General features: G+C 38.3%; 2 protein-coding genes across 2 annotated transcripts in view; both read left to right on the top strand.

The window, feature by feature from the left end:
• Positions 1-8600, top strand: part of cwc27 (CWC27 spliceosome associated cyclophilin) — a 53632-nt gene extending 45032 nt beyond the window's left edge. The window contains exons 12-14 of the mRNA XM_065290335.2: positions 1470-1579; positions 1939-2051; positions 8181-8600. Of these exons, the coding sequence (XP_065146407.1) occupies positions 1470-1579; positions 1939-2051; positions 8181-8343 (386 nt within the window). The 3' untranslated portion in view covers positions 8344-8600. The remainder of the gene's footprint in view (positions 1-1469; positions 1580-1938; positions 2052-8180) is intronic.
• The window catches only part of LOC135779587 (placenta-specific gene 8 protein-like), a 240060-nt gene that overhangs the window by 108859 nt on the left and 105940 nt on the right, over positions 1-25261 (top strand). The gene's annotated exons all lie outside the window — the stretch shown is intronic.

Raw genomic sequence — 25261 nt, 5'->3', positions numbered from 1 at the left:
TTTTATTAATCTGCGTTTACCGCAACACACAATTTCTGTTTAGCCCGTTGGATAAATTGAGACGCAGCCTTAGACAGTAAGTAGTCATCAAATGTCTAAAACTATCTTTATTTATAACTTTTCTGAGAGGTGTACCGGCCTACTTATACAAAGGATGTGTGTCTGGTGGCCGAATATTCAAAAATATCAAATGAAAGAACAGAACCCCTGCTTTCAAACAAACAAAAGGGGGATTTTTTTTCATCCTATCTTCTTTTGTTCTCTTTTTATAACCTCTTAAATATGGGTAGGTTTCTTCAAAAATACCACATTTTGAGCAAAAAGCTTAAGTAATTGCATTTTTGTAAAGGAATTTTGTTAGAAATCAGATTCAGAAGAATTAACAACATTTTAAACTTGATAAATTAGATTTTGCTTCAGATTTTTATAAATTGGGTAAGAATTAGATAATAGCGGAATTACAGATTATCGTAAAAACTTTCAGGAAAGTGTCAATGGCAGGTTAATGTTTTCTCTTAATTGACGAGATAACTCGTCAATGGCGGGGAAAGAGTCAAGGTATGGATGCTGTGATTTAGTTTTAAACCTTCAAAAAAATTTAACTGGATCAAAATTATTTTTGCTGACTATTTTTAATAAAGTATCTATAATTGTACATGCGCATGTTGATTAGAGTATTGAAAACATGAAAGATGTCAAATTAAGGTAAATATAGAACAGAAAAAATTAGCAGTTTAAGTTGTGATTAATCATTACAGTAGTTAACTTATGAAAATCATGTGATTAATCTAGATTAAATATTTTAGTGAATTGACAGCCCTAGTATTTTGACATTATTTAGTGTCTGATATGTCATGTATTTATGGGAACATATCACTTCAGTACCATAAATTCAAGTAAGCTTAAAATATTAAAATATTTTCTCTCACATATCACTTAACTTCAGAAGAATTTTTGTGCTTTTTAGAGCTTTGCCAATGTTGAGACACAATTAAAATGAAATGCCCTTTAATATCTGACAAGCTGGGCAATTTGCAAAAACACATAATATTGTCATAATATTGTGTGTCAGCATATATCTGATAAAATTTTTGTGTTTTTATGTATTCACGTGTCTGATATGGTCCTTTTTCACATAATATATTCTTGTAGATATGTGTCTTTTGAATGAAAAGAAAGTCAAAGACAAAATTGTAGCTTTTGCATTGATGAGGGTCTTGGGACCTGAAGTTTGGCATTAAAATAAAGATTATATGGCTCACTAGAGTTGTCATCTTTATTGAAATTTATAGTTGCATGAACTTTATGTATGTCATATGTAACATTAATAACTTCTACTCTGGAATTCATCTATTTTTCTTTTCATCCTTTGCTTAAATCCTTTCAATTTAGGCACACTGTTTAAAGATGGATTTCTGAGTCAATGAAGTACTCTCATCCAAAGCATAATCACTTTTTTCCTTTTGAAGGTGAAAGTAAACCAGCCAATGAGGCAATGGCTGAGTACCTGGAGAGCAGGAAGAAGTATGAGGACATGAAAAAACAGAAAGTGAAGAGGGGGTCTGGTCGAGAGGCACAGGTAGGTTATAACTTAAAAATGAAAAGATGTTTATAATTCTACATTTACAGTAGAAACACTGTAAAAATAATGTCTAATCAACATATATTTTATGTTACTTTAATATAAAAGTTCATCTTATTTTTATAAGTTATGTCAACTTATCACAGGTATGAAGGAGTGGGTTGAATTGACTTGAAAAACCAGTGTAAACACTTTTAACCAAACTGACTTGCATTGTGTTGAAGGACTACAATATATCAGTTCATGCATCTCTTGATGAAAACCATGATGTTTCACAATTTGCAGTTTCACAATTTGAAAGTACCATTTAAAAACATGAAAATCAAAATATCATATTGTCTTTCTTGCCTCTAAAGACACTTGCCCTTTTGGAGAGTTTTAAATCCAAGCTGACATCTGCGATCTCAGAAGCTCCTAATGTTCCTGAGGAAAACTTTGAGGAACTAGGCGAGGATGAGGATAAAGGCTGGTGAGTGGGATTACATCAGTTCTCCTCTCTGTTTTACTCATTCCTACGGAGGTTTAATGCACTAATGGACTTGCAGTTGTCTGTGATCAAGTGCATTCTCAATAACTCACACCTCATTGATTGTCTCAGTGCACGGCTACTGTTTCACATTAAGCTAGCGTAGCTATTTATTTGAACTAACATAGCAAAACGTTCATACTCACTCCACATCAGGCACAGCTGCTGGCCCTAAGTGTGCCTGAACCACCTCGGCTCTCCATCCAAGTAATGCGTTTGGCTCTGGATCTCGCTGACACCATTAGAACAGTATGCAGTGTTTGTTTTTGCTGTGCAGCAATAGCCACTTGTGGAGAAGTAGTTTTCTCAGCTGACTTAACTGAGTAAATAACTGCTTGAGCAGACGGAGGGCCCAGATGGAACACGTCACACCCACCGTACGCCAGACGAGCCGACAAGGCCGTGGCACCCAAAGTGGCCCCAGCAGGGCGCGTCAACCTGCAGTCAGACACGTGCTGTCTTTTTTAACAGACAGTCATTACAAGTGCCAGCAGTAACCAGTGTTTGGGATTAGTCAGTGGTAGGCTTTGTTGTTATAGAGTATATGTGCCAAAAGGACCGGCAATACAGTGTGTTGTACTTATATGCTGGTGGCCTCATTTAAGCGTAGCCAAGCAAGTTTAGTTAGCTGGTCTAATTCTTAAGATTTTTTCATTTCCTTGCAGTTCACAAATACAACAATTTATTCACAAGTTGTATGCTGTACATGATTTAATGTTTTTGCAATAATGTTAGTATGCCTATTTTAATATGCAGTGTTATTCAAAAACATATGTAACACAGGTTTTTATATTTTTACAAACCATCCATAACACCCTACCAAAGCCTAGCAACCAACTTAACATCATAGCAATCCTTAGCAACCAACTAGAACATCCTAGCAACCAAACAGAAAACCCTAGCAGTCCTTAGCAACCAACTAAAACATAATGATATCATTGCAATGCCTAGCAACCAAACAGAAAACCCTAGCAATACCTAGCAATCAAGAACAGCTAAGCAATACCTAACAAACAATCAGAACATCCAAGCAACCAAACAAAAACCTTGACAGAACATTGCAACCAACCAGAACAGCTTAACAATGCCTAGCAACCATTCAGAGCATCCTAGCAACATTTTGACAACCAAACAGAAGACCTATTTGTAATACCTTGAAACCAACAAAAGGAACCTAGCATAGTCTAGCAACCGATTGGAACATCTTGGAAACCAAACAGAATTTTTTTGCATTACCTTGCAACCAATCCGAGCAACCTGGCATTGTCTAGAAACCAATCAGACTTCTTAGCATCCAGCCAACAACCAGAAAACCAAAGCAATACCTAGCAACCAAACCATAACAGTTTAGCAATACCTAACAACCAATCAGAACGTCTTGAAAACCAACCAAAAAATCCTGGCTATTCCTAGCCACCAACCAGAACAGCGTAGCAATGCAAAGCAACCAATCAGACAACTTAGCAACCAAACAGAGTACCCTATCAATTAGAGCTGGGTATCGATTCAGATGTTCCAGATCGATTCTTCTTTCTGTTCCGATTCTCGGATCGATTTATATGCTCGATTCTCGATTCAGGTTATTTCATTTTTTTTAAATCGATTTGTGGCCTTTGAGAATCGTATTTTCAATCAACCAGGTAAAAAAAACACGATTAATCGAAAAAATCAATTTTTTTATAATCAATTTATAATCTACTATCAATACTTGTCAACCAGCCAGATCAACCTAGCATTGCCTAACAACCAATCAGAACATTTTGGCGACCAATCAGAAGACCCTGGCAATACCTGCCAACCAACCAGAGCAACCTATCATTGTTTAAAAATCAATCAGAACATCCTAGCATTACCTAGCAACCAAAGAGAAAAGCTTAGCAATGCCTAGCAGCTACTCAGACATCTTAGCAGCCAAACAGAAAAACCTAGCAATACCTAACAACCAGCCAGATCAACCCAGCATTGCCTAACAACCAATCAGAACATCTTAGTAACCAAACAGAGGACCATGGCAATACCTAGCAATCAGCCAGAACAACCTATCATTGCCTAGCAAGTAGCAACCAATCAGAACATCTTCGCAAACAAACCAAAAACCCTAGCAACCAACTAGAACCATCCTAGCAATGTCTAGCAATGAACCATTTCTGTTAATCATCTTTGGGGTTTTTTCTTTTGACCTGATGGAAAGGTTTTTCATGCAAGTAGGGGTGAGTGTATTGACAGCGCAGTTCTTTGGCCATGATATGATGCTGCAAAATGAATCAGGCTCAAGGGAACATCAATCTTGATGCTGTATATGGGGCACACCGTTAGGCCTTCAGTTGTACTGTAAAGTAGACAAATAAAATCAATTAGAAATGGTTCAATCTGATTCTGTTTTCCCCATGATCTTCCTAGCATATGTGATGAAGATAAATGCATTTGTAAGTATGGCTTCTGAGATGGCAGCAGATACTTACAAACTGATTTTGCCCATTCGCATTTGGATATTTTATTATGAACGATATCTTTCTCTATTTAATGTACTCTAATCTAAATCGGACATTACTCACAAGTGCGTCACGCGGCTAGTTCTAGTTTTTCAGAGGATTACGGGAAGCAGGCTGGTAAATCATTCTGCTTTTGTTGAAACTTATAGCTTCAGCGGTATGCACAACTCGCTTTTCTGGGTTCTCTATAAGCTACATATGCCCAATCCATAGAATTGGGTTCATTTGAAATCCTGGGTTGAAGGCATTTAAAGTCTGGCAGTCTGTGGGTTGGATGCGACGTGAATGGTAGACGCCTGTAATTTTTCCAAGTGCAAACGCATTTGTAAAAAGACCGTAAATCACAATCAAACGTAAAGAATGCGGTTCAGCACATGCCTCTGTGGAGCGTAATGGCTTTACGCTTGATGAATTATCAGTCTTAATGGTGTGCGAGACAGTGGCGCAGCCGCAGCGGTGACATGCTTCAGGATAAAGCGAAGGATCTGTCAGGCCGTCGTCCTCCCTCTTTGTGCGGCACTCCGCTGCAGGCAAATGAATTCTGACACTGTGTTTTCTCCTTGCATTCTCTTTTCATCAAAGACCTCGAGCTTCTATCTAAATACATCCACTCAAATACTCCAACAAATACCACATGTGAGAGGAAAACGGGGGCCACCGTCTAGTTCAGTTACTTCATCCTCGACTGTCATTACTGTCTCGGGACCCCGACCAAGCTTAGACGTCTCTGGTGGTGGCCCTTAACTGGGAGCCCCAAGCCCAATTCTCGGGAGAAGGCACAAGAGGCCCCCAGTGCTAGAAAAACAGCAGTGCGAAGTCTGTACCACTTTCCGAAGGTCTGGTGCACCCCGTGAACGGAACACGGGTTACAACAGGTCAGACACTGGAAGTCAAGTCTGGGCCAGATTGTAAACTATTCCATCTGTGTCTGCGTCTACAAAAACCCCTTTCGCCCAGGAGCCCGGGCCTCACTCCTTCCTCCTCTCTTTCTCGAAAGCGAAAGAAAAATAAATTCAGGAAGAGGCTTCCGAGGGCCTCCGCATCACGGCCGGGCTGGAGCGGTAGCCCGTCCCTGATAAGAGCCCCAATCGAATGGTGGGATTTTTTGTGCAAGCCATAACTCTGGGCGAGGAGTCGGACGGGCTGTCATCACAGAGACTGCTAGACAAATTATCAGAGCCGACTGCTTCGCGCGGCGGGAGTCCTCAGAGTCTGCCAGAGTATAGCCATGACATTCTAGATGAGCTGTCACATCTCCTACGGACTTCAAATGGACACAAGCATGCACACACACACACAAACTCTTAAAAACGTGCTCATGTATACGCGCAGACACGCTTTATATGTCTCTGGCCGAATTCAGGGGTTCTGCGAAGGCTCAATAATAGCAGCATGGTGGATTACTTACGAAAGCGAGACTTTTGAGAGCCTCGTAATTTTAAAGAGCAGACTGCTTCGCTTCTCAGTTCCTTTATGCATTCGTCTTGACTCAGACAACAGGCTCAATCTAAATCTTCCTTCAGCTCCTACGGTTACTTCCTGACACACTTCTGCAAAACCACCAAAAGTTGCACCGGATTGAATGGCGGCCGCAAGCTGCTGAATTATTGAAATCTGCCATCACATCTTGTTCATTCAAACCAGCCCTTGACTTCATAGGCAAATGCGTTCAGTTTGATACCTGCGCTTCAGCTTTGGGTTCTCGGAGGGATTTTTTTTTCCAAAAATTTTTGACCTTCACCAGAATAGCTCAAACAGGTGTGCATTGTCAGTTCCTTTTGCATCTTTTTTTGGTTTAGATGAGACCCCAGAGAGCCATCCAGCCATGTCTATGATGTATAACAGTGACCCGTTTCACCCCTGTCGAAGTTTCATGTCTTGATTCTGACAGTTCTCCCGCTGCCATCTTCTTAGTAGGAAATATAGGTCAGCAGAGCAGAGGTGAGATGTGAACATGTTGGACTTGAATCTCATTCCTTGTCCAGCTCCAAAACCCTGCACTATGTGTACCTAAGGAATCTCTGGAGAGTTTAAAAGCTTTTACACTTGTAGGGTTGCATGCCTGTGTTGATACAATACCAGCTTTTAAGTATATATTTAATGTTTTTGATACCACAGCAAAACCTAATATGGTATTAAACAATCTTTTTTTTTTTTTTGAAAAATTAAGCTTAGTGTGAAAAAAATAAACACAAGTATTCCTCAAATACGAAATATGTGACCCTGCCTGTGAAAACCCAGCTAAAATAATTTTTAGTGATTTAGGATAAAAGCATCCTACACAATATAAAGAACATTCTGTGAAATTTTCCATTGAATATCTTTAATATTAACTGAGTAAGATCATGTCCAAGATTGAAATCAATATTCGTTGAATCCCTAGTCCCCTTGGTAACTTTCAATAGAAGGAGACTATTTTCGGGCACTGCGTAATATCATTGCGCCTGCTGCAGTCATGGTACGGCAGCAAAGTCCTTGATCCTTGTCCGTGAACACCTGTCTTTGCTAGTTTCTTAAATCTTTAAAAGCGTTCGGTCATAAAGGGACAAACTCAGCCGTTAAATGAACCTAGAAAATGTTTATATTTGACCCAACAATGGGTTAAAACAACCTAGCAAAGGTAAAATTTTGTCCCTTTTTTACCCAATGCTGGGTTGAAAATGACCCAACATTTTAGAGTGTGTGCAAAAGAAGAGATAAGAAAGCTGTTGGTTTGTAAACGGTGTTGTGGAGCTTTTCTGAAGTTCAGTAGTCTTCAGCAGCGGTGTACAGTTTCTCCAGAAGTGGTTTTAGCCAGCGGTGAGCTCTTCCTTCTGATGGTGGTACTCGGGAATGCTTCAGGAATGTTTCTTCTGGCTGATGCTTTCCTCTCCCGCCAGGCACTTGGAAAGAAAGAGTATTACTGAAGAAATGAAAGGTAGATCTGTTTATCTGTAGTAGCTGCGCTGTTTTGGAATCTCTTACAAGAGACATTTCTGTTGTGATAGAAGATTATGATCAACTGCTTAGTCTACAAGCTCCAATCTGATTGGCTGGATGCACCTTTTAGGAATTTTGGAATCAGGATCTACAGGTTTAGTGTTAATCATCACAATTCCTCATGGTTTTTTTCTTTTCTTTTTAATTTCAGCACTAAAGATGCAACATGACAATAAACTATTTGACAATAACATGTGGATTTAGTATATAAATATGAGCCTACCAATTACAGTTAATATACATATATATAAATAACTAGCCCTCATGTGGTTGCAAATTAATTCGATTTCTCTTTCCAATGACCAGACCAACATTTAACAGTGTATGCAATTAATCTTGTAGCTAAAGATGGGTTAAATCCAAGTTTGACATCAGTGTTGTGGTATTAGATCTTGTCCGATTAGAAGCTCTCAACAAGTAAAAGTGTTTTTAATTTGGGTTGCACTAAATTAGCGAATCTGGCGGTGGACTTATCAAAAGAAATGTCTGCTCCGATCCGTTCCACTGGGAAATTTCCATCACTTATTTTGGAGATTTAGTGGCCGGTGACTTGAGTTACTCTGTTCTTTTGAACTAAGCTCTGCTTTCCCCTATGATTTAGGATGGCCCATGTTCTCCAATTTGATGAGCAAAGCAGAAAGGTAAAAGATGCCAACATGCAGGACGAAGACACGTTCGAGATCTATGATCCGCGCAACCCAGTCAACAAGAGGAGACGAGAGGAGAGCAAGAAACTCATGAAAGAAAAAAAGGCCAGGAGGTGAGCCAGCACACTTTACTGAAGTAACCTGCCTGTCTGGATGGACCGTTTCTGTTGGTGAAGAGTCTGAACTGTCTTGATGTAAAACAGCTTTACACGGCCTATCGGAAATAAAATGCTGTTTGGAATTCCTGGTTGTTTATTCACAATCGAGATGCTTGTAAAATTATAATTAGCTTTTAGTTGAGGAAGGACGATGACTCTTATACTGCATGATCTGTTGTACTTCATATAAAACAATGTTCAATGTACATTTTTATGGAAACAAATAAAGGTCATGTGTTTCTAACATTTAAGTTTTTAAGTAAATTCAATTCATCTCTAAATCCCGTCTTAAGTCCCTGCTTCTCCTCTCTATCTTTTAAGGGTTCCCTGGCCTAAAAAGGTCAAAGACCTCTGTTTTAGGAGAATTTTCTCAGATCATAGGATAACAGGGATTTTTAGAGTTTAAATAGCATAATGGTTCCTTAAGGCTAATTGACAGTGTTATGATAAAGGATACGCTGATGTTGCTGAGCAGATATCTCCACCATCATAAAAAAGAAGTTCTTCTTGAAACTCTATCCACTCCACATCTGTCATGAATCGAGCAAACATTACGAGCATGTGAGTCCAACCTGTCCATTGAATATCCGTAGTTATGCAAGACATCCATGGTGAAATAAACCAGAGATCATTAAGATGTATCCAGTGTAATTCATCACCAAAATTAATCTTATTAGTCGTCTTTACTACCCCACAATGGTGACATGACGTTTCGAAATTGCAGACATGACCGCCTCCCTGTGTAAGTCAGCGTGCTGGTAGCTATACTGGCATTGGTGCATCTCACCTGGTTTGAATTTGCGGTGGCTTTGGCCACGCGGCTCTTATGGTGTAACATTAACTCCCTTCCTGTTCCATATGAAAATTTAAGCGTGATCCCAGAGGAGCAGTAAAAGGTTGCATGCGGGCCAAACCGTGCTGCTGGTCGCGAGTACTCGTGGTAGATCGTTTAGACTAAACCACAGTCTGCCGACATTATCGGCAGCACGGCTGATTCTTTGGCAAAGAAATTCGAAACTGATGCAGAACTGATATGAACTCTTTATTTTGCTTTTATTTCAAATGAGTTTTAACAGGTAGGGCTATGTGCAAAACGGTTACCAGAACATTGAATAGTCAGCGGGTTGCCTACATCACTACACCTTTCTAGCTGCAACTGTCTTGAGTGTTGCTTCAAGTTGGTTCACTTTTTGTTAATGGGTCTTTAAGTGCTTTTGTTTTATAACCTAATTTAATTATCAATATAGATTTTGAAATGAAAGCGTTTCATCTTTTGTTATAAACCGTGCAAATTTAACTTCCGCTCTGTGTTTATTTATCGGTCTGGCTAGTGGCTAAATTGATCTTTGAAACAAATATTTTGTCGAAAGGCGAGCATGCGTCAGTGGTGCAGAGAAGTTTGGCAGCCAGGCAAGAATTAGCTTACATTGTATACATTAATTTTACACAGTAACGTTAGCTCAGTGTAGTAGTTGATGCGCATTAGAAATTATATATGAATAAATATAATTTAATTGTAATTTATTTTGCTTATCAAAAATTATCTACTGTAAAAGGACTCTACTGTATGTGGAAGCCTACCGGAAATTGCATTTGGTCCACAAAAGCCGTTTGTTTATGTTAAAACGTCTAAAATTAAATAATTGTAGTACATGTCCTTAAAGGATTAGTCAGTTTTCTTAAAAAAAAAATACAGATAATTTACTCATCACCATGTCATCCAAAATGTTGATGTCTTTCTTTGTTCAGTCGAGAAGAAATTATGTTTTTTGAGGAAAACATTCCCGGATTTTTCTCATTTTTAATGGACTTTTATAGAACCGAACACTTAAAGGGCGATTTATAGTCGTGCGTAGGTCCTACGGCGTAGCTACGGCGTAGGCTATCCGTAGCCTGTGCGTAGCTCTGCGTAGCCTGACGCGCACCTCACAAAATTTCTAACAGCGCGTCGGCTCTACGCGGACCGTAAGCGCTGTGATTGGTCCACCAGAACCCCTCCCGTCAGGTAAAAAAACTGCGTCATCGGTATTTCCGTTTGAGACGGTGAAAACAAAGATGAGCCAAGTTGAGGAGTGATTTAACTCAAACTGAAACATAAGTCGCTGTTTATTTACTTCCATCATTGCTGGTCTTCTCAAATTATAAACAACAAGTTGCTATTTCTTCTTCGTTTGTGGGTTAACTTGCTTAGCTTCTTCTTATGTGAGGACTTCTGCTGCTACTGTGGTTACACGCGTGATTACTGCCAACCAGCGGTTTCGCGTGTGTTTGCACGTCGACCCGGACGGCGACGCACAAGTATAAATGAAAACCGACGCGGAACCTACGCCGTCGCTGCTACGCCGTAGGACCTACGCACGACTATAAATCGCCCTTAACACTTAACTCAACACTTAACAGTTTTTTTCAACGGCGTTTCAAAGGACTCTAAACAATCCCAAACGAGGCATAAGGGTCTTATCTAGCGAACAATTGTCATTTAATAAAAAATATGCACTTTTAAACCACAACTCCTCTTCTATCTCCGGTCCTGAAAAGCGCCAGCGCGACCTCACGTAAATGCGTAGTAGTGACGTAGAAAGGTCAATTGTTACATATATGAAACGCACATTTGCGGACCATTTTAAACAATAAACTGACACAAAGACATGAATTTGTATCATTCCACATACAACGACGTCGGAATGGTCCTTTTTCTCCACACTTGTAAACATTGGGGCGTAGTTTTGCATTCGTCCTCTGTGACCTCTTGACGTGATGACGTATTGCGTGTGGTCGCGGTGGCGCATCACAGGACCGGACCTAGAAAAGTAGTTGTGGTTTAAAAGTGCATATTTTTATTCAAAAATGACAATGGTATCGCTAGATAAGACGCTTATGCTTCGTTTGGGATCATTTAGTCATATGAAACTCAGTTTAAAAAAAAACTGTTAAGTGTTGGGTTCTATTAAAGTCCATTAAAATGAGAAAAATCCTGGAATGTTTTCCTCAAAAAACATAATTTCTTCTCGACTGATCAAAGAAAGACATCAACGTTTTGGATGACATGGTGGTGAGTAAATTATCTGACATAGTCATAGAATTAATAACAACAGAGTCCTTTTACAGTAGTTTATCTCTGATAGCAAGGGAAATAATTACATTAGTTCATAAATCATATCAACATGTTACACAGAGTTAACGATACTGTGTAAAATTGATGTTTAATGTTAACTACAGGTCCTTAAATTCTTGCCTGGCTGCCAAACCTCTCCGTAGAGTTGAGATTCATGCTCGTCATCTCCCCTTGTCTTTAGCAAACCACAGTTTTATTTTCTACAAGGTATTTGTTTTTGAGATCAGTTTAGCCACCAGCCAGACCGATAAAGGAATACAGACCGGGAGCTCACTTAGGCTCAGGAATACATTTTGCGGTAACGCGTGCGTTATATGACAAAAAAACAAATTATGATGGCAAGTAATAAAATAATTATGTCCCGCCCCCATGTCCTTATTTGGTAGGAATCTTCAATTCAATTATATGTAGACACACTGGGGCTCTTGAAACATTCATATCTCATTGTACTAGTGTTCGTATGTCGATAAATGTGACTGACTGAAAGAAATCATCATTTAAATACCAATGCCCCTATAAATTCACCCCTAGAGCTTACGTTATGAAGGAATATAACCTGGTCTCGAAGAATAAACTTTCCTGAAAAACAAAATAATAGGAAATCTGAAAAAATCGCTAAAGGGTGATCTTACACCAGAAACACCTGTTAACCTTGTAATTTTTTACATTTTAATATTTAATAAAAATTAATTATTGAAGTATTTAATATAAGAAAATACTTTTAATGTCAAGCCCACAAGAATACTTCAAATACATATACAATACTGTGCTAAAGTCTTAGGCCACCATCACCAGCTTTGTTGTTTTAGCAAAGTTTTAATGTCCATCCATATTTAGTTTTCAATCTATTGTATTAAGATACAAACAGAAAATATTTACACAAAATAAAAATAAAACAATTTTCGAAACTTAATGTCTTCTTCAGGTATCAGTCAGTATTTAGTGTGACCTCACTTGGCACGAAACACATCTTGTGCTTTTTTTAGGAGACTGAAGTACTGAAGTCATTCGATTAGAATAAAAAAATAGGATTTAATTTAATGTCATTTAGGTTTAAGAGATGTCCTGCTATTGCTCAAGTGGAAAGGGAGTTTGCCCTAAATACTTGACACTTCAGCTTATACTTTTATACTGTTTTAAATACAACATACACATTTTCTGTATTTTCTGGTTGTATTCTAATAAAGAGACTGAGAAATAATTATATATGAGCACTATAACATTGCAAAAACAACAAATCTAATTATGGCATGGTGGCCTAAAGGGCGATCTATAGTCGTGCGTAGGTTCTACGCCGTAGCTCAGATCTACGCGGACCGCAAGCGCTGTGATTGGTCCACCAGAACCCCTCCCATCAGGTAAAAAAACTGCGTCATAGGTATTTCCGTTTGTGACGGTGAAAACAAAGAAGAGCCAAGTTGAGGAGTGATTTAACTCAAACTGCATCAAAAGTCGCTTTTTAATTACTTCCATCATTGCTGGTCTTCTCAAATTATACACAACAAGTTGCTGTTTCTTCTTCGTTTGTGGGTTAACTTGCCAAGCTTCTTCTTCTCTAACGATCGCGCTGCTACTGTGGTTACATGCGTGGAGACTGCCCACCAGCGGTCGCGCGTGTGTTTGCACGTCGACGCGGACGACGACGCAAAAGTATAAATGAAAACCGACGCGGAACCTACGCCGTCGCGGCTACGCCGTAGGACCTACGCACGACTATAACGAGCCCTTAACTGTGGGTTCACACCAGACGCTAGTCCAACGTTTAGATTACATACAAAGTCAATGCAAAGACCCGATCAGACGCGTCCTCGCATGGGGCGATGCGAATGACGCGAAATGGGCGACGCGTTTGTCGCGAAAACACGCACTATTCGCCTCGAACCCGTCTTCGCCCAAGTTGAAAATATTCATTTATCAATATTGCCCCACATTTGGTGTGTACATAGCATAAGACTTTTGCACAGTACTGTATATTTTACTAAAGTTAACTGTAAATTCTTAGATATTACCTTTTTGAACCTACTGCACAGTATATAAAGTATACTACTGTTTTTTTGCAGTTTATCAATCTACATAATAAATACTACAGTATTTTCCTGCTGGGGAAATTCTCCAGAAATCGTATTTTCTGTTTGTTAAACTGAACAAAAACAGTATTTCTAACTATTTAACTTTATTCGGTTTAGATAGGATATCCTAATTCTCAAAAACTTGCTAACATAAAGTGGAACCTGACGTGAGATTTGAATGTAGCCACCACTCTCATCCTTATTAATAAATGAAAAGTTTTGCATAAAAATGAATACGTGCTTAATTTTTCTGTCACTTTTTTGTTTCGTACTGACAGTGAAGTCCATCTTTAGAGTGTTTGGTGTGAAAAGGCTCACACTTTTGACTTTCAACTCACTTCTGGCAAGTAACGTGAATCTTGGCACTCGCAGTAAATTTTGAGGTTGAAGATGGCAAGACAATGTCATTCTTGCACAGCCACACTAAGAAAACACTTAACATTCTCGCTTGTCTCCAGCCAAGATACCGAATACCCATCATTACTGCTGGTCACATGACTGTGACTGATTAAATGGACCTGTAATGCAATTATCTGACTCGCTATCTCTCTCTGCCCTTGTGAATGAGCTCTAAAAATAGTTGGTTTAATCCTCTGTACTCTGCACAAGAACAAGGTCAGATCCTCACATAGATCTTGTTCGTGTATGTAATTGTAACTTGGTCGGTAGAGCATTGCGCTGGCAACCGAAAGGTCATGGGTTTGATCCAAGTGAATACACATACTGATCAAATATATGAGTGAATTCACATGCATCTGCCAAATCCGTAAATTATCATTTTATTTTTGATTTGCTGTATAACGTTTCAGATACAACTTTATAGATGTTTGGTTTTCATTTGAAATTTCTACTGCAAGGATTTGTCATTTTTAGTCATTCGTTTACACACTATTCACATCTATCATTATGGCATATTGTGTTTAATGGTATATGCTAGTGTTATTATCTTTAACAAAAAATTTTAAAGAAAAATAACTCTTAGTATTTTTGTCTTGTTTTCAGTAAAAATATCTAAAATTCTTAAATTAAGATGTTTTTTCTTGATGAGCAAAAAGACCCAAGCAAATAAGTCTAGATTTTAGACCAAAAATATAAAATTTAAGTGATTTCGTGCATAAAACAAGCAAAAATTGAATTTTTTTCTTAAACACTAAATTCAAGAAAAATTGCTTACCCCATTGGCAATTTATTTCCTTGTTTTATGCACAAAATCACTTGTGATCACTTTGATATTTTTGGTCTAAAAACTTAATTTCTTAAGGCGTTTTGCTCATCAAGTAAAAGCATCTTAATTTAAGAATTTTTAGATTTTTTTTACTGAAAACAAGACATAAATACTAAGAAATGTTTTTGTTGAAAATAATTTTTTGCAGTGTATGTAGAATCTTATATTTACAGTAGAGATGCACCGATAGGATTTTTTGGGCCGATACCAATACGGATTTAAACATACAACTTCTGGCCGATACAGATATTAAACACTTGTATACAATACTATACAGTTGGTCTATAAGCTAGTTTATTTCTGCATCAAATTATTTTTACTGAACATGGATTGGATCTAATTAACATTCAACTGACCAACATAATAAGAGAGACACAAATTAAGCTAAAACAAATATAATAAGACAACATGACAAACTTCAAAGGTGGTTTTTGCTATTCAGCATGTATTTTATTAACAACATTAACTCATTTTTTACATATAATAGATTTCTTTATGCAGTTAATTAATAAACAATCAGTATCGGCCTTTCTCGTGCTATTGCCGATATGCCGATGGGTTCTAATTCATCAAAAATCTGCCGATAAATATCAGCGGCCGATACATCGGTGCATAACTAATTTACAGTATGATTCGACAGGTGTGTTCATCCAAAGCGACTTCCAGTGCCTTTAACCTATACATTAGTGTTTGTTCATTGGGAATCAAACCCACAACCTTTGTGCTCTCCCATGACCCCACATGAAATTGCAACCCCAAAGTTGAAAATCTCTACATTGAGGCCTTAGACAGTCATCCATGTGTGGTGCTTAACACTAATGGGATATCACTGACTGTCTGTTGATATGAGAAAACCAAGTGGAGAGAGAGAGAGAGAGAGAGAGAGAGCGTGCGCGCAAGAGAGATCTACAAAATAAATGCCTCTGACGGTAAATGTTTTAATCTAAACATAGTCTAGTCATAGTCTAGTATGTGTCTGCCATCCAGCATGGGCTGACAACATCAAAGGCCCACTTCATCTTCAACCAGTCTAAGATGGTTTGCTGATCTTAGCAGGCCTCCCAGCATGGTCAGTCTGGTATGCTGGCTCAGATAGGTTTATCATCGGTCACACTGGTAAACACCAGTTTAGCCAGGGCTATAGCGGAAAATAAATAAATTTAACATGCTATAATACATTAACTATATGGTATTTTAAGCTAAAACTTCACATGCATACTCTGGGGGACAATAGGTTTAACCTCCTAAGAACATTTTTTTGTTCTTTGCACCATAATTCTTAAGGACAATTACACTGCTTCATGTTCAAAGAAAAATATTTGGTTGTTTTATTTATTGGTTCTTTCTAACCCCAAAATAGCTGTTAGAAATCTGAAAAAAGACGTCCATCCCTCACTGCCTAGGTTTTAATTTAACAAGTGGTGGACCGAATAAGGCATATACTTGCAATACCATGCACAGCAAATGAAAAAGTATGCAGACATTTTAGCAAAAAGCAGTTGTGAACTTTCATAATCCAACTGCAAAATATATTGGGACGGATTTCCGGAAAGGACTTATACTAGTCCCAGACTAAAAAGCATGGTTGAGTTGTCTTAATTTAAAAACATCTTGCTCTTGGACTGACATATCTTGGCATTTATAAGTGCTTTTGTTTTGTCTCAAGTATTGTTTTTTGTAATGTATGTTTGTAAAAACTACTTAAATGTCCTAATATAACTAAGGCCTAGTCCTGGCTTAATCTAAACCCTGTCCAGGAAACTGCCTCATTGTGTCAGTGTTTATTGTTGTTTGTCAGATGAGTGTGAATGAGCCTTATGGGTACAAAGGGGAGGAAATTTAATAGGGTGCATTTTCCTCGATCCCATTATGGCTAATCCAACATGGCAGCAGACATCATGAAGAAACCATCACTTGAATGTAATCCTTCTGCAACAGCTGAGCCAAATCTAATAGTGCGTAATGATTGAACCCTCAACAAAAACACATTCATTTCACCGCTACACTCACCAGACTGTAAACTGCTCACATAGACCATGGTACTGGAGGAATTTGACGAGACCGATCTGGAATGAATATTATTTCCCAAACTTTTCGAAGCATTGAAAGGAACCAGTCAAAACAATAAATTAAGCCCAAGTCTACAACCAAGACCAAGGTTAAACTCTAAAAATGAAACCTCAGAAATATTTTACCTCGTACTAAACGGCGTTTTGCATTGGATTACACCCTAAATGGTTGTTATCTAACCTTGCAGTTCGAGTCTGTAATAATATTTCCATTTAAGGTCTGTCTGAATGTATTCCTTACTATTAAAGGCAAACAAAAACTGCGGGTAAAGATGAAAAATGTATTAGTGTTTCTGTAGCTCAACTGAAAGAGGCACCACAAAAAGTCATGGGTTTGATCCTGGGAATACACCTGGTGATAAAATGTATAGGCTGTAATGCACTGTAAGTAACTTCAGATAAAAGGGGGATTCTCAGGTGTCCAGCTTCAGAATTTTTAAAAAGCCCTTGAAGCCTTTTTTTGCACATATAAGATTAAGGTCTAAACTTACTATACCCTTATTTTTAGAGGATTTTATTTCCTATAGAATTTTTTACATTTTTTAGATTATCATTATCAAAATGATCATTACCGCAACATACATCAAATATATGCATTTACAAACTCATGTTTCGGTAATGAGAACTAAAAAGTTGTCTAGGTACTATGACAAACAAAATGTTAACTTTTATCTGGAGAGAAAAAATTAAAACTGCTTACATGTTCAATTATGTACATTTTTTTGAAAATGTTAGTTCCTTGAGGGCTTAAACAATGATTGAAAATTGTTGAGGAGGATGAGAAAATTGGTCTTGGACACATTTATATTCCTTATTATTATCTCTACATTTACCAATGATCACCAAATACCACATGTTTCTTTACTGTAAATGTTTATAGTATAACATGCACTGAAGCTTTTTCTTTTTTTGATTATTAATATTTCCATGTCAAACAACCCAAATCCAGTCATGGACACGTTGCGGTAATTAAAATTTTCCTTTTAAATGTGGAAAAAACAACAAAATTGGTTTGTATGATGTCATTTGAAATCATGTGCAAAATAGTACATGAAGAGATGTTTGTAACTGTATGCTTCTTATTTTGATAGCATTTACTTTTTTTATCAAAAGTCTAATTTCGTGAGAATCACAGCGTCTGCCAAATACATAAATGTAAATAAATGGACTTAAACCTTAAACATTATCCAGGGTCATCATCTAAACTGACCCATAATAACAGCAGTGTATAATCATAAAGCCTGTGTAGATTGTTCATAACTTTTATCAAAAACGCAACCAACAAAGATAGCATACAACACATTTAACCCACAGTTGCTTGTGTAAATACTGAACTCTAGATGTCTCCACTAAGCCATCTTTCCCATGATCACTAAAGGACAAACATTAGAGAAACCACTCACAGGTCTACCAGCGCTTTGTTGTCTTCTGACACCATTGTGGTATTGAAGATAGTTAGTTTGCAATGGACTTGCATTCAAGGTCCCACCACCATACACACTCAGATTAAAAGGTACAAAAGTTGTCACTGGGGCCGTACCTTTTAAAAAAGTTAAAAAAAAATGGCACATATCTGTATCAAAATGGTACAACTTTTGTACCTTTTTTTTCTGAGAGTCTATAAAGTGATTTTTCAGCTGTTCTTACGCTGTGTTATTGTCATCAAGTCGAAATGAGATCAACCCAAATGTTGCAGAAAGTTGCCATGGAAAGCTGGTAATATTGCGCCTGGATTGAAAGCTGTTGAAAGGTGTGGATCCTTTACTGGGATCAGATTTCAACAAATATCCCGTTACGCCTTTTGTGTCGTAATGAATGGCATGGATGAAAAATAGAACTGGAATGGCATTATTTAAAAATGAAACTTTTTTATTAGGGCCGTTATGTCAAATTAAATATAACATAGTTTTGGTGTAGATATATTTTGGGCGTACAGAGCAAAACAGTGATGCTTTTCATCTTCTTGGATTTTCCACAGGGATTCTTGTAGGTCTTTGTAATGCATTAAGCATTGTGAACGACAGAATTTATTTTTAGTTTTTACTTTAAAGAAGCATTTATTTCTTACCTTTATGCAGCCACACAGCCCAACAAAGCCTTTTTTTATTTTCAAGAGTGTAAGTTTGGAGCCCTTGCTAGGTTTGTCCTTAAAAATAGATTATATTCTTCTCTCTAAGAAGGTGGTTTACATCTGGAACCCTACAGTTAATGACAATATCACGCTATAGGATCTCTCAAAGGGTTTCAGGTTTTCTTTTTGAACTCTCTGTTGTTTGTCAGTTAGATAATCCTCACAGGTATGTAACCCGCAAGGCCTGGGTGCAGTGGACCGAGCCCCAGGTCAAAGGATAAAGAGGGCTGATGGTCAGGAAACAACTGTCTGCTTATCTGCTATTGGCTGTCAAGGGAACACACCTTAATTTGTACATGGCCAAAATCACTCCACACATTTTTCTTCGTGTTCACTCAGGCACTTACAGGCCTCCTGTCGCGCTTCTCGTCTTTCCTCTGTGCTCCTGGCCTCATTGTTTGCTTTGAGGACGGACGTCACTTCTCTACCACACTTTGCTTTGTCACTGATATGGTGTTAACCGATCATTGTGTTTCCAATTTGTTTGATTTACAATTGAGGATCCTACATAAGCAATACATGCATGGTTTGTTGTTTGTTGGCCTGAAGAAGTAATTTAAGGATAAGATTGATGTCGTGTCTTCTCTGTGTGGCCTCTCTGGAGATTGCGGTTGGATGACTTCCTTTCTTCAGCCGAACACATTTAGAGTTCAACTTAAAAAAGCTAGTTTAAATTTTAATTAAAGGGTCATTTTAAAAATAAATCTTTGGTCTCCCCAGAGTACGTATGTGAAGTTTAAGGTCAAAATACCATATATATAATTTATTATTAACATGTTCAAATTGACACTTTGTAGGTGTGAGCAAAAATGTGTCCTTGAAAATGCAAATGAGCCGATGAAATGCACTAAATGGAAGTGCTGTTGTTGGACTGTGCAGATTTAGGGGGGCGGTATTATCCCCTCCTGACATCACAAGGAGAGCCAAATTTCAATGACCTATTTTTTCCACATACTTGCAGAGAATGGTTTATCAAAACTAGGTTACTGGGTTGATATTTTTTTACATTTTCTAAGTTGACAGAAGCACTTAGTGTTGTAGTTCTCGAGACCGGTCTCGGTCTCAAGACCACTTTTTGAAGGTCTTGGTCTCGTCTTGGAATCGACCACATTTTTACTCGGTCTCGTCTCGGTCTCGTACAAAGAGGACTCAGAATTTTTTTTTCAAGACCAGTCAAGACCACAACTGATGGCACACTGCAAAAAAAATTATTTTCAAGAAAAAAAGCTAATTTTTCTTGAATTTAGTGTTTAAGAAAAAGGTTCAAGATTTTTTTGCTTAACTTATTGGCATATTTTTTTGCAGGTTAGTTCGTTTTACAGGTTGCCGATTTTCTTGAGCCGATATTTGGTTGCTGATACACATAAAACTCGCAAATATCGGCCCGATATATCGGCCGGCCTATCACTAATTCAAATCCATCAATTTTTCTTTGTATAATCTCCTTTAAACCGCACCAGTCACACAAAACAGGCCGTTGGTAATCTCCTATCAATGTGATGTCACATTGATTACACTGCTCATAGACTCCGCCTTAAGGTACATTCACATTATAAGCGACATTGTCACTGTGTGTCACTCTTCTTTTTCAAAAGAGGCGTTTCTAAATCTGGTAGTCATAAAGAAATGAGTACCGTCCACTCCAGTAACTGACGAGAGACGGATGACGTGAACTGCACTGCTTCATTCTCATTGGAAGTCGCTCATAATTTGCATAAAGTTAAACATTCCACAACTTTGTTGCACCTCATCCAGTCACCAACGGTCTGAATGCAGCTTAATGAGTGCATAGCTTCTGCCAGAGACACATGTTTTGATGTAGTCGAAACCACATGTGTAAGTGCTTTACCCATACTTTGCATACGGGGAGGGGAACAGAAGCTTTCTTTGCATTTAAAGAAACACACACAAAAACCGCACGTTTTTCATTGCCGCCACAAATGGCCATGTTCAACATCATATAATTAAAGATCTGTGGTGTATTTTGAGCTGAAACTTTACAGACACATTCTGCAGATACCAGAGACTATTTTTTTTATTACTGAAAACACCTAGGTTAGTGGCACTTTAATGGTTTTAGGAGTTTCGCAGAGCGAGGGTTGCTATTTAGCCTTATCCTCTTTTGAAGAAGATATAGGAACGTATGAGAGACAAAGGGAAAACAGACACAGTCAAAGCAGATAAGTCGGCCAGAATCTGCACCTGCCAACATGCTTTATCTCTCATAGTATTTACACCCACATAGCAGAACACATTGATTCCGGCCTGTTGCTTCCATTGCTTTTGTTGCTTCATCTATAAATGCCAAATATGCTTAATATGTCTTCACACTGACCATAGAAATCAAACCTACAGAAAAGAACAAGATGCAATAGCACCAAAATATTTAGTATCAGAAAACTTTTACACTTTTTGAAGAGTCGGGCGGTCCTCACCCCCAAAATGATAAAGGCTATTTGTTTCAAATACCTACATGTCCTAATCACACCACAAGGACCCCAAATTACCACTGTTGTTTCGTGATCACATATAACCCCTTCCAAAAAATAATTGGTGGACACTGATTTTTCTTAGTATACAATGGAGGGCCCTTACCTCTTAACTTAAGCCCAGGATACACTACCCGATTCGTACACTGAAAAAAATGATTCATTGAATTTAATCAATTTTTTTAAGGTAAGCGGTTGCAATCAATTTATTTAAGATACATTTAAACAAAAGTTTTATATTTTATTTTACTTTACGTTACTAATCTTTTTTGTTTCAATGTAGCTTAAATAAATTGATTGCAACCACTTACCTTAAAAAAATTGATTAAATTCAATGAATAGTTTTTTTCAGTGTAGCTGTCCCAGGTGAAAGATTGCTATTGTGAAAAAATCGATAGAGATTTTGTGATCGTGGCTCTTCATCAGTGGTCCTATGTCGTACAGTGAGAGAGGCCGTTTTCAAGGTCTTGCGTCCATAGATAGCCTACGGTAGTTTTCTGACAGTTTCAGAAATTCAGCATGATCACTGCATAGTGTGTTTGCTGCCACACCCTGCATACTGGAATTTGTTTACCACTAGCGCATGTTGCTCTAACGTGTGATGCAGTCGTCGAACCTTTCGTGTCATCATTGTACAGTCTACCTGATTATCGTACCATGTTTGAAGGATCCATGTCGCACAATGTGACATGGTATTCCGGGTATTCAGGGCTTAAGGGGTCGTTTGCACGATGTTTTGTCCGTTCATTATAGCCCTAAGTATAGTCTGTTTTTTACGTGTATGCGAACATACGCGCACGTTCGAAACCACAACTATGCAAAGTATAGTTTATTTGACTATATATGGAGCATGCGCATTGCGACAAAATGCAATGCATCTCTTGGGCGACATACCACAGTCTCCTGGAGGCGTATGCGCAGCTGACCCATACAATGTACTGTATGTGGCCGTGTACTGTATGACGAAAATTGCGCCACATGCACTGTACGCGGACTCTTGCGTACGTGTAAAAATTTACATTCATTGTTCAGGTTGAAACCTCTTAACTAAGGGGTCTTTTGCACGACATAATTTGCAACTAGAAATGGAAAACTTTTTTGTTTTGGCTGTTCATTTACTGCACATTCACACTACCGCAGACTTGAGCTTCCAAAGAAGCTCAGGACGCCAGGTCAAGGACACTTGTCAAAAAGAACGGGGAAGCTGGTTGACGCTTTGACCGCTCTGAAGTCTGTTTTCTCTGAACTAATGTTTTGGTAGGAACGAAAGTTTACATCGTATGTTTCTCCGAGTCAGCCAGCGCTATATTCCGATTGGTTGCTGACGTTTTGCCGATGCTTGCCGCTGAACCGCGCCATAGCTCATTACCATAAAGTTGAGCTTCTTTCAACTTTCCGATTGATGCTCTGGTTGCTCAAAACGCAACGCCAATAGATTTGACGCTCCTTGCAGCTGATAGAACCCAGCTTCCATTGTAAATGAATGACTTCCGGTTATGTTTGGAAGCTCAAGTCTGCTGCGGTGTGAATGTACATTTACACGACAGTGCTGTTGTGGGTGCCAGAAAAGAGGTTTCAAAGTGAAAGTTTTTGAAAATGGCACAGTTATTGCCTGCGGATAATAAAAAAAAATCTAAATTAGGAAAAGGTGATGTCATGCGCATGCGTATTACATGTTCAGACATTGCCAACTACTGACCTGGGATACATAATACTGTCTTTTTAGCACATTGTAAAATGTAAGTCTTTTGAGGGGCTAAATCACTGCTCGAACGTTACATGTTCGGTAGGCACTTGGGGGCCCATGGTGCTTTAATCCAGTCCAGGTTGGAGTAATAGTTCAAAGACATAGAGGTTGTAGGAGACATCCTCTCTGTCTTATACCGTGTTTGCCTTTCTCATTAGCAGCATGTGTTCGTTCAGAGAAGAAGACAGCAGGGTTTCTTTCCTGTCCTGTTTTACTGCTCACTGGTTTATGCTTTTTCAGGCTAAGTGATTGCCTATTGATTTGCAGCACAGATAATCTACTTACCTGCACAGCGTTCCAAAGACAGCACAGCATATCATCTAAAATAATAGACTTCAAGGTGACCTGCTGACCGTTCCAGTGCACAACTCAATTGAAACACGTATAATGGTATTTTTTAAGCTGTTCTTTATATGAGAAAAAAGCATCTAACAATTTTGCAATGGGTACTACTGCCGTCTCAGTAAAAAAATGAAAAAAATCTCTCACCCTATCCCAGAGGTAAAAGCAAGAAGCAAGACTTGTCAGCTCAGTAGCCACTTGGCTTTGATCTTCTCCAAAGTGCTGCAGTATAGGAATCAGCTGTGGGAACGGAGCAGAGATGCAACCCAGCGGAGTCTCCAGAAGGAGCTCAGCAGATAGCAGTTACTGATGACATGACCCTCCAATTAGGGCAGCATTCCTCCATGTCATACTGGAGCTCTGGTGTGGGTGCAGAGTCTCCAGCAACACCATCTGGGCCGCTGGTGGAAGTTCGCTTGTTCTAACCAAGTTCTGCCCGAAACACTTCAGATACCCTTAACATCGGCACTTAGACCGGCTGGGAAACTGGTTGGCCGGTTTTGATCCGGTCAAGAGCGGTTTTTAACTTAATCATATTTCTCGCACCTCATCATGCTGCTTATAGAACATCTGATTGGTTAACATCTGAAGCCCTGTAGATCACGTAGCTGTAGCTATTAGCAGGAAATTTTCCCTTTAGTGCCATGGATCAAAACCAGCACAGGTTTGATTTATCTAGAAAACTGATGCTCGAATCAAGCCAAAATTCTTTATGAATTCTCTTAAATATGTTCCCTGGCCTGCTTGGTGCGTGTGAATTGGTGCAATGATGCAATCCTTTAATGAGATGTACCCTTCCTTTGCACTTGATTCCCACGCAACCAGGTGGTATCTGTCAAATAAGGCAAGATCATAATCATACATAACGCTTTTGTCTGCCTACTGTGAATAATTTATAAGGTCTGCTATCAGTTTCTATAGTTATCTGTCTATTTAAAGGTAAGAGTCGATGTATTCTGGTTCTCATCCCGTTCACACCTTTTTTATCGAAACCACCTCTGATCTTACAATGAGTTCCCACCTCACTGAAGCTCCATGTTCTTGGAAAGCACTTGTGCTGTTATTTTCTCATGGCTTTTATAAGCTGGATACAAAGTTAGTTAAATCACAGATTTGGGTCACAATGCAGTCTTGCCGTCTACTGCCTATTTAAGATGGCACAAAAACTGAACGAATCTTAATCGGTAGCATTATACGTTCCCATAGACCAATGATGGTAATGGTTGCACATAACAACATACTAAGATAAAAATAAGTGATTTTTAAAGCTGCAATCTGTACGTTTTGCTTCTCTATCGTCATCTTTGTATATTTACATTGGTTTAAGTCAAATGAAGTCAATCTGACATTTTTCAACAAAATCCGACTGACAGCTGAAATTTCGAATCACTATTATAAGCTTACTGCTGTGAATCATGGGAAGGTGACAGTTTTTGGCCTTTTATTATTTATGTAATTGTGCATTTTTATTTTAACAAAAATTACTTATTATTATATTAATATTCTTAACTATATTTTGATTTTCATCATTATTGATAGGAATAGTTTTAAAAGAAACATTTAAAGAGTTTGTTTTCAAAACGCAATAAATCCATTTTGACTAATTTCAGTAAAAAAAAAATTCTATACCAAGAAAGTGACAAGATTTTAAACCACTATTTTCTGTTACAAACTTTCACATAGCATCTTT

This window comes from Paramisgurnus dabryanus, chromosome 10, assembly GCF_030506205.2.
Source record: "Paramisgurnus dabryanus chromosome 10, PD_genome_1.1, whole genome shotgun sequence".
Lineage (NCBI taxonomy): Eukaryota > Metazoa > Chordata > Actinopteri > Cypriniformes > Cobitidae > Paramisgurnus > Paramisgurnus dabryanus.
The sequence above is the reverse complement of the archived record's forward strand: the minus strand, read 5'-3'. Positions and strand labels throughout refer to the sequence as shown.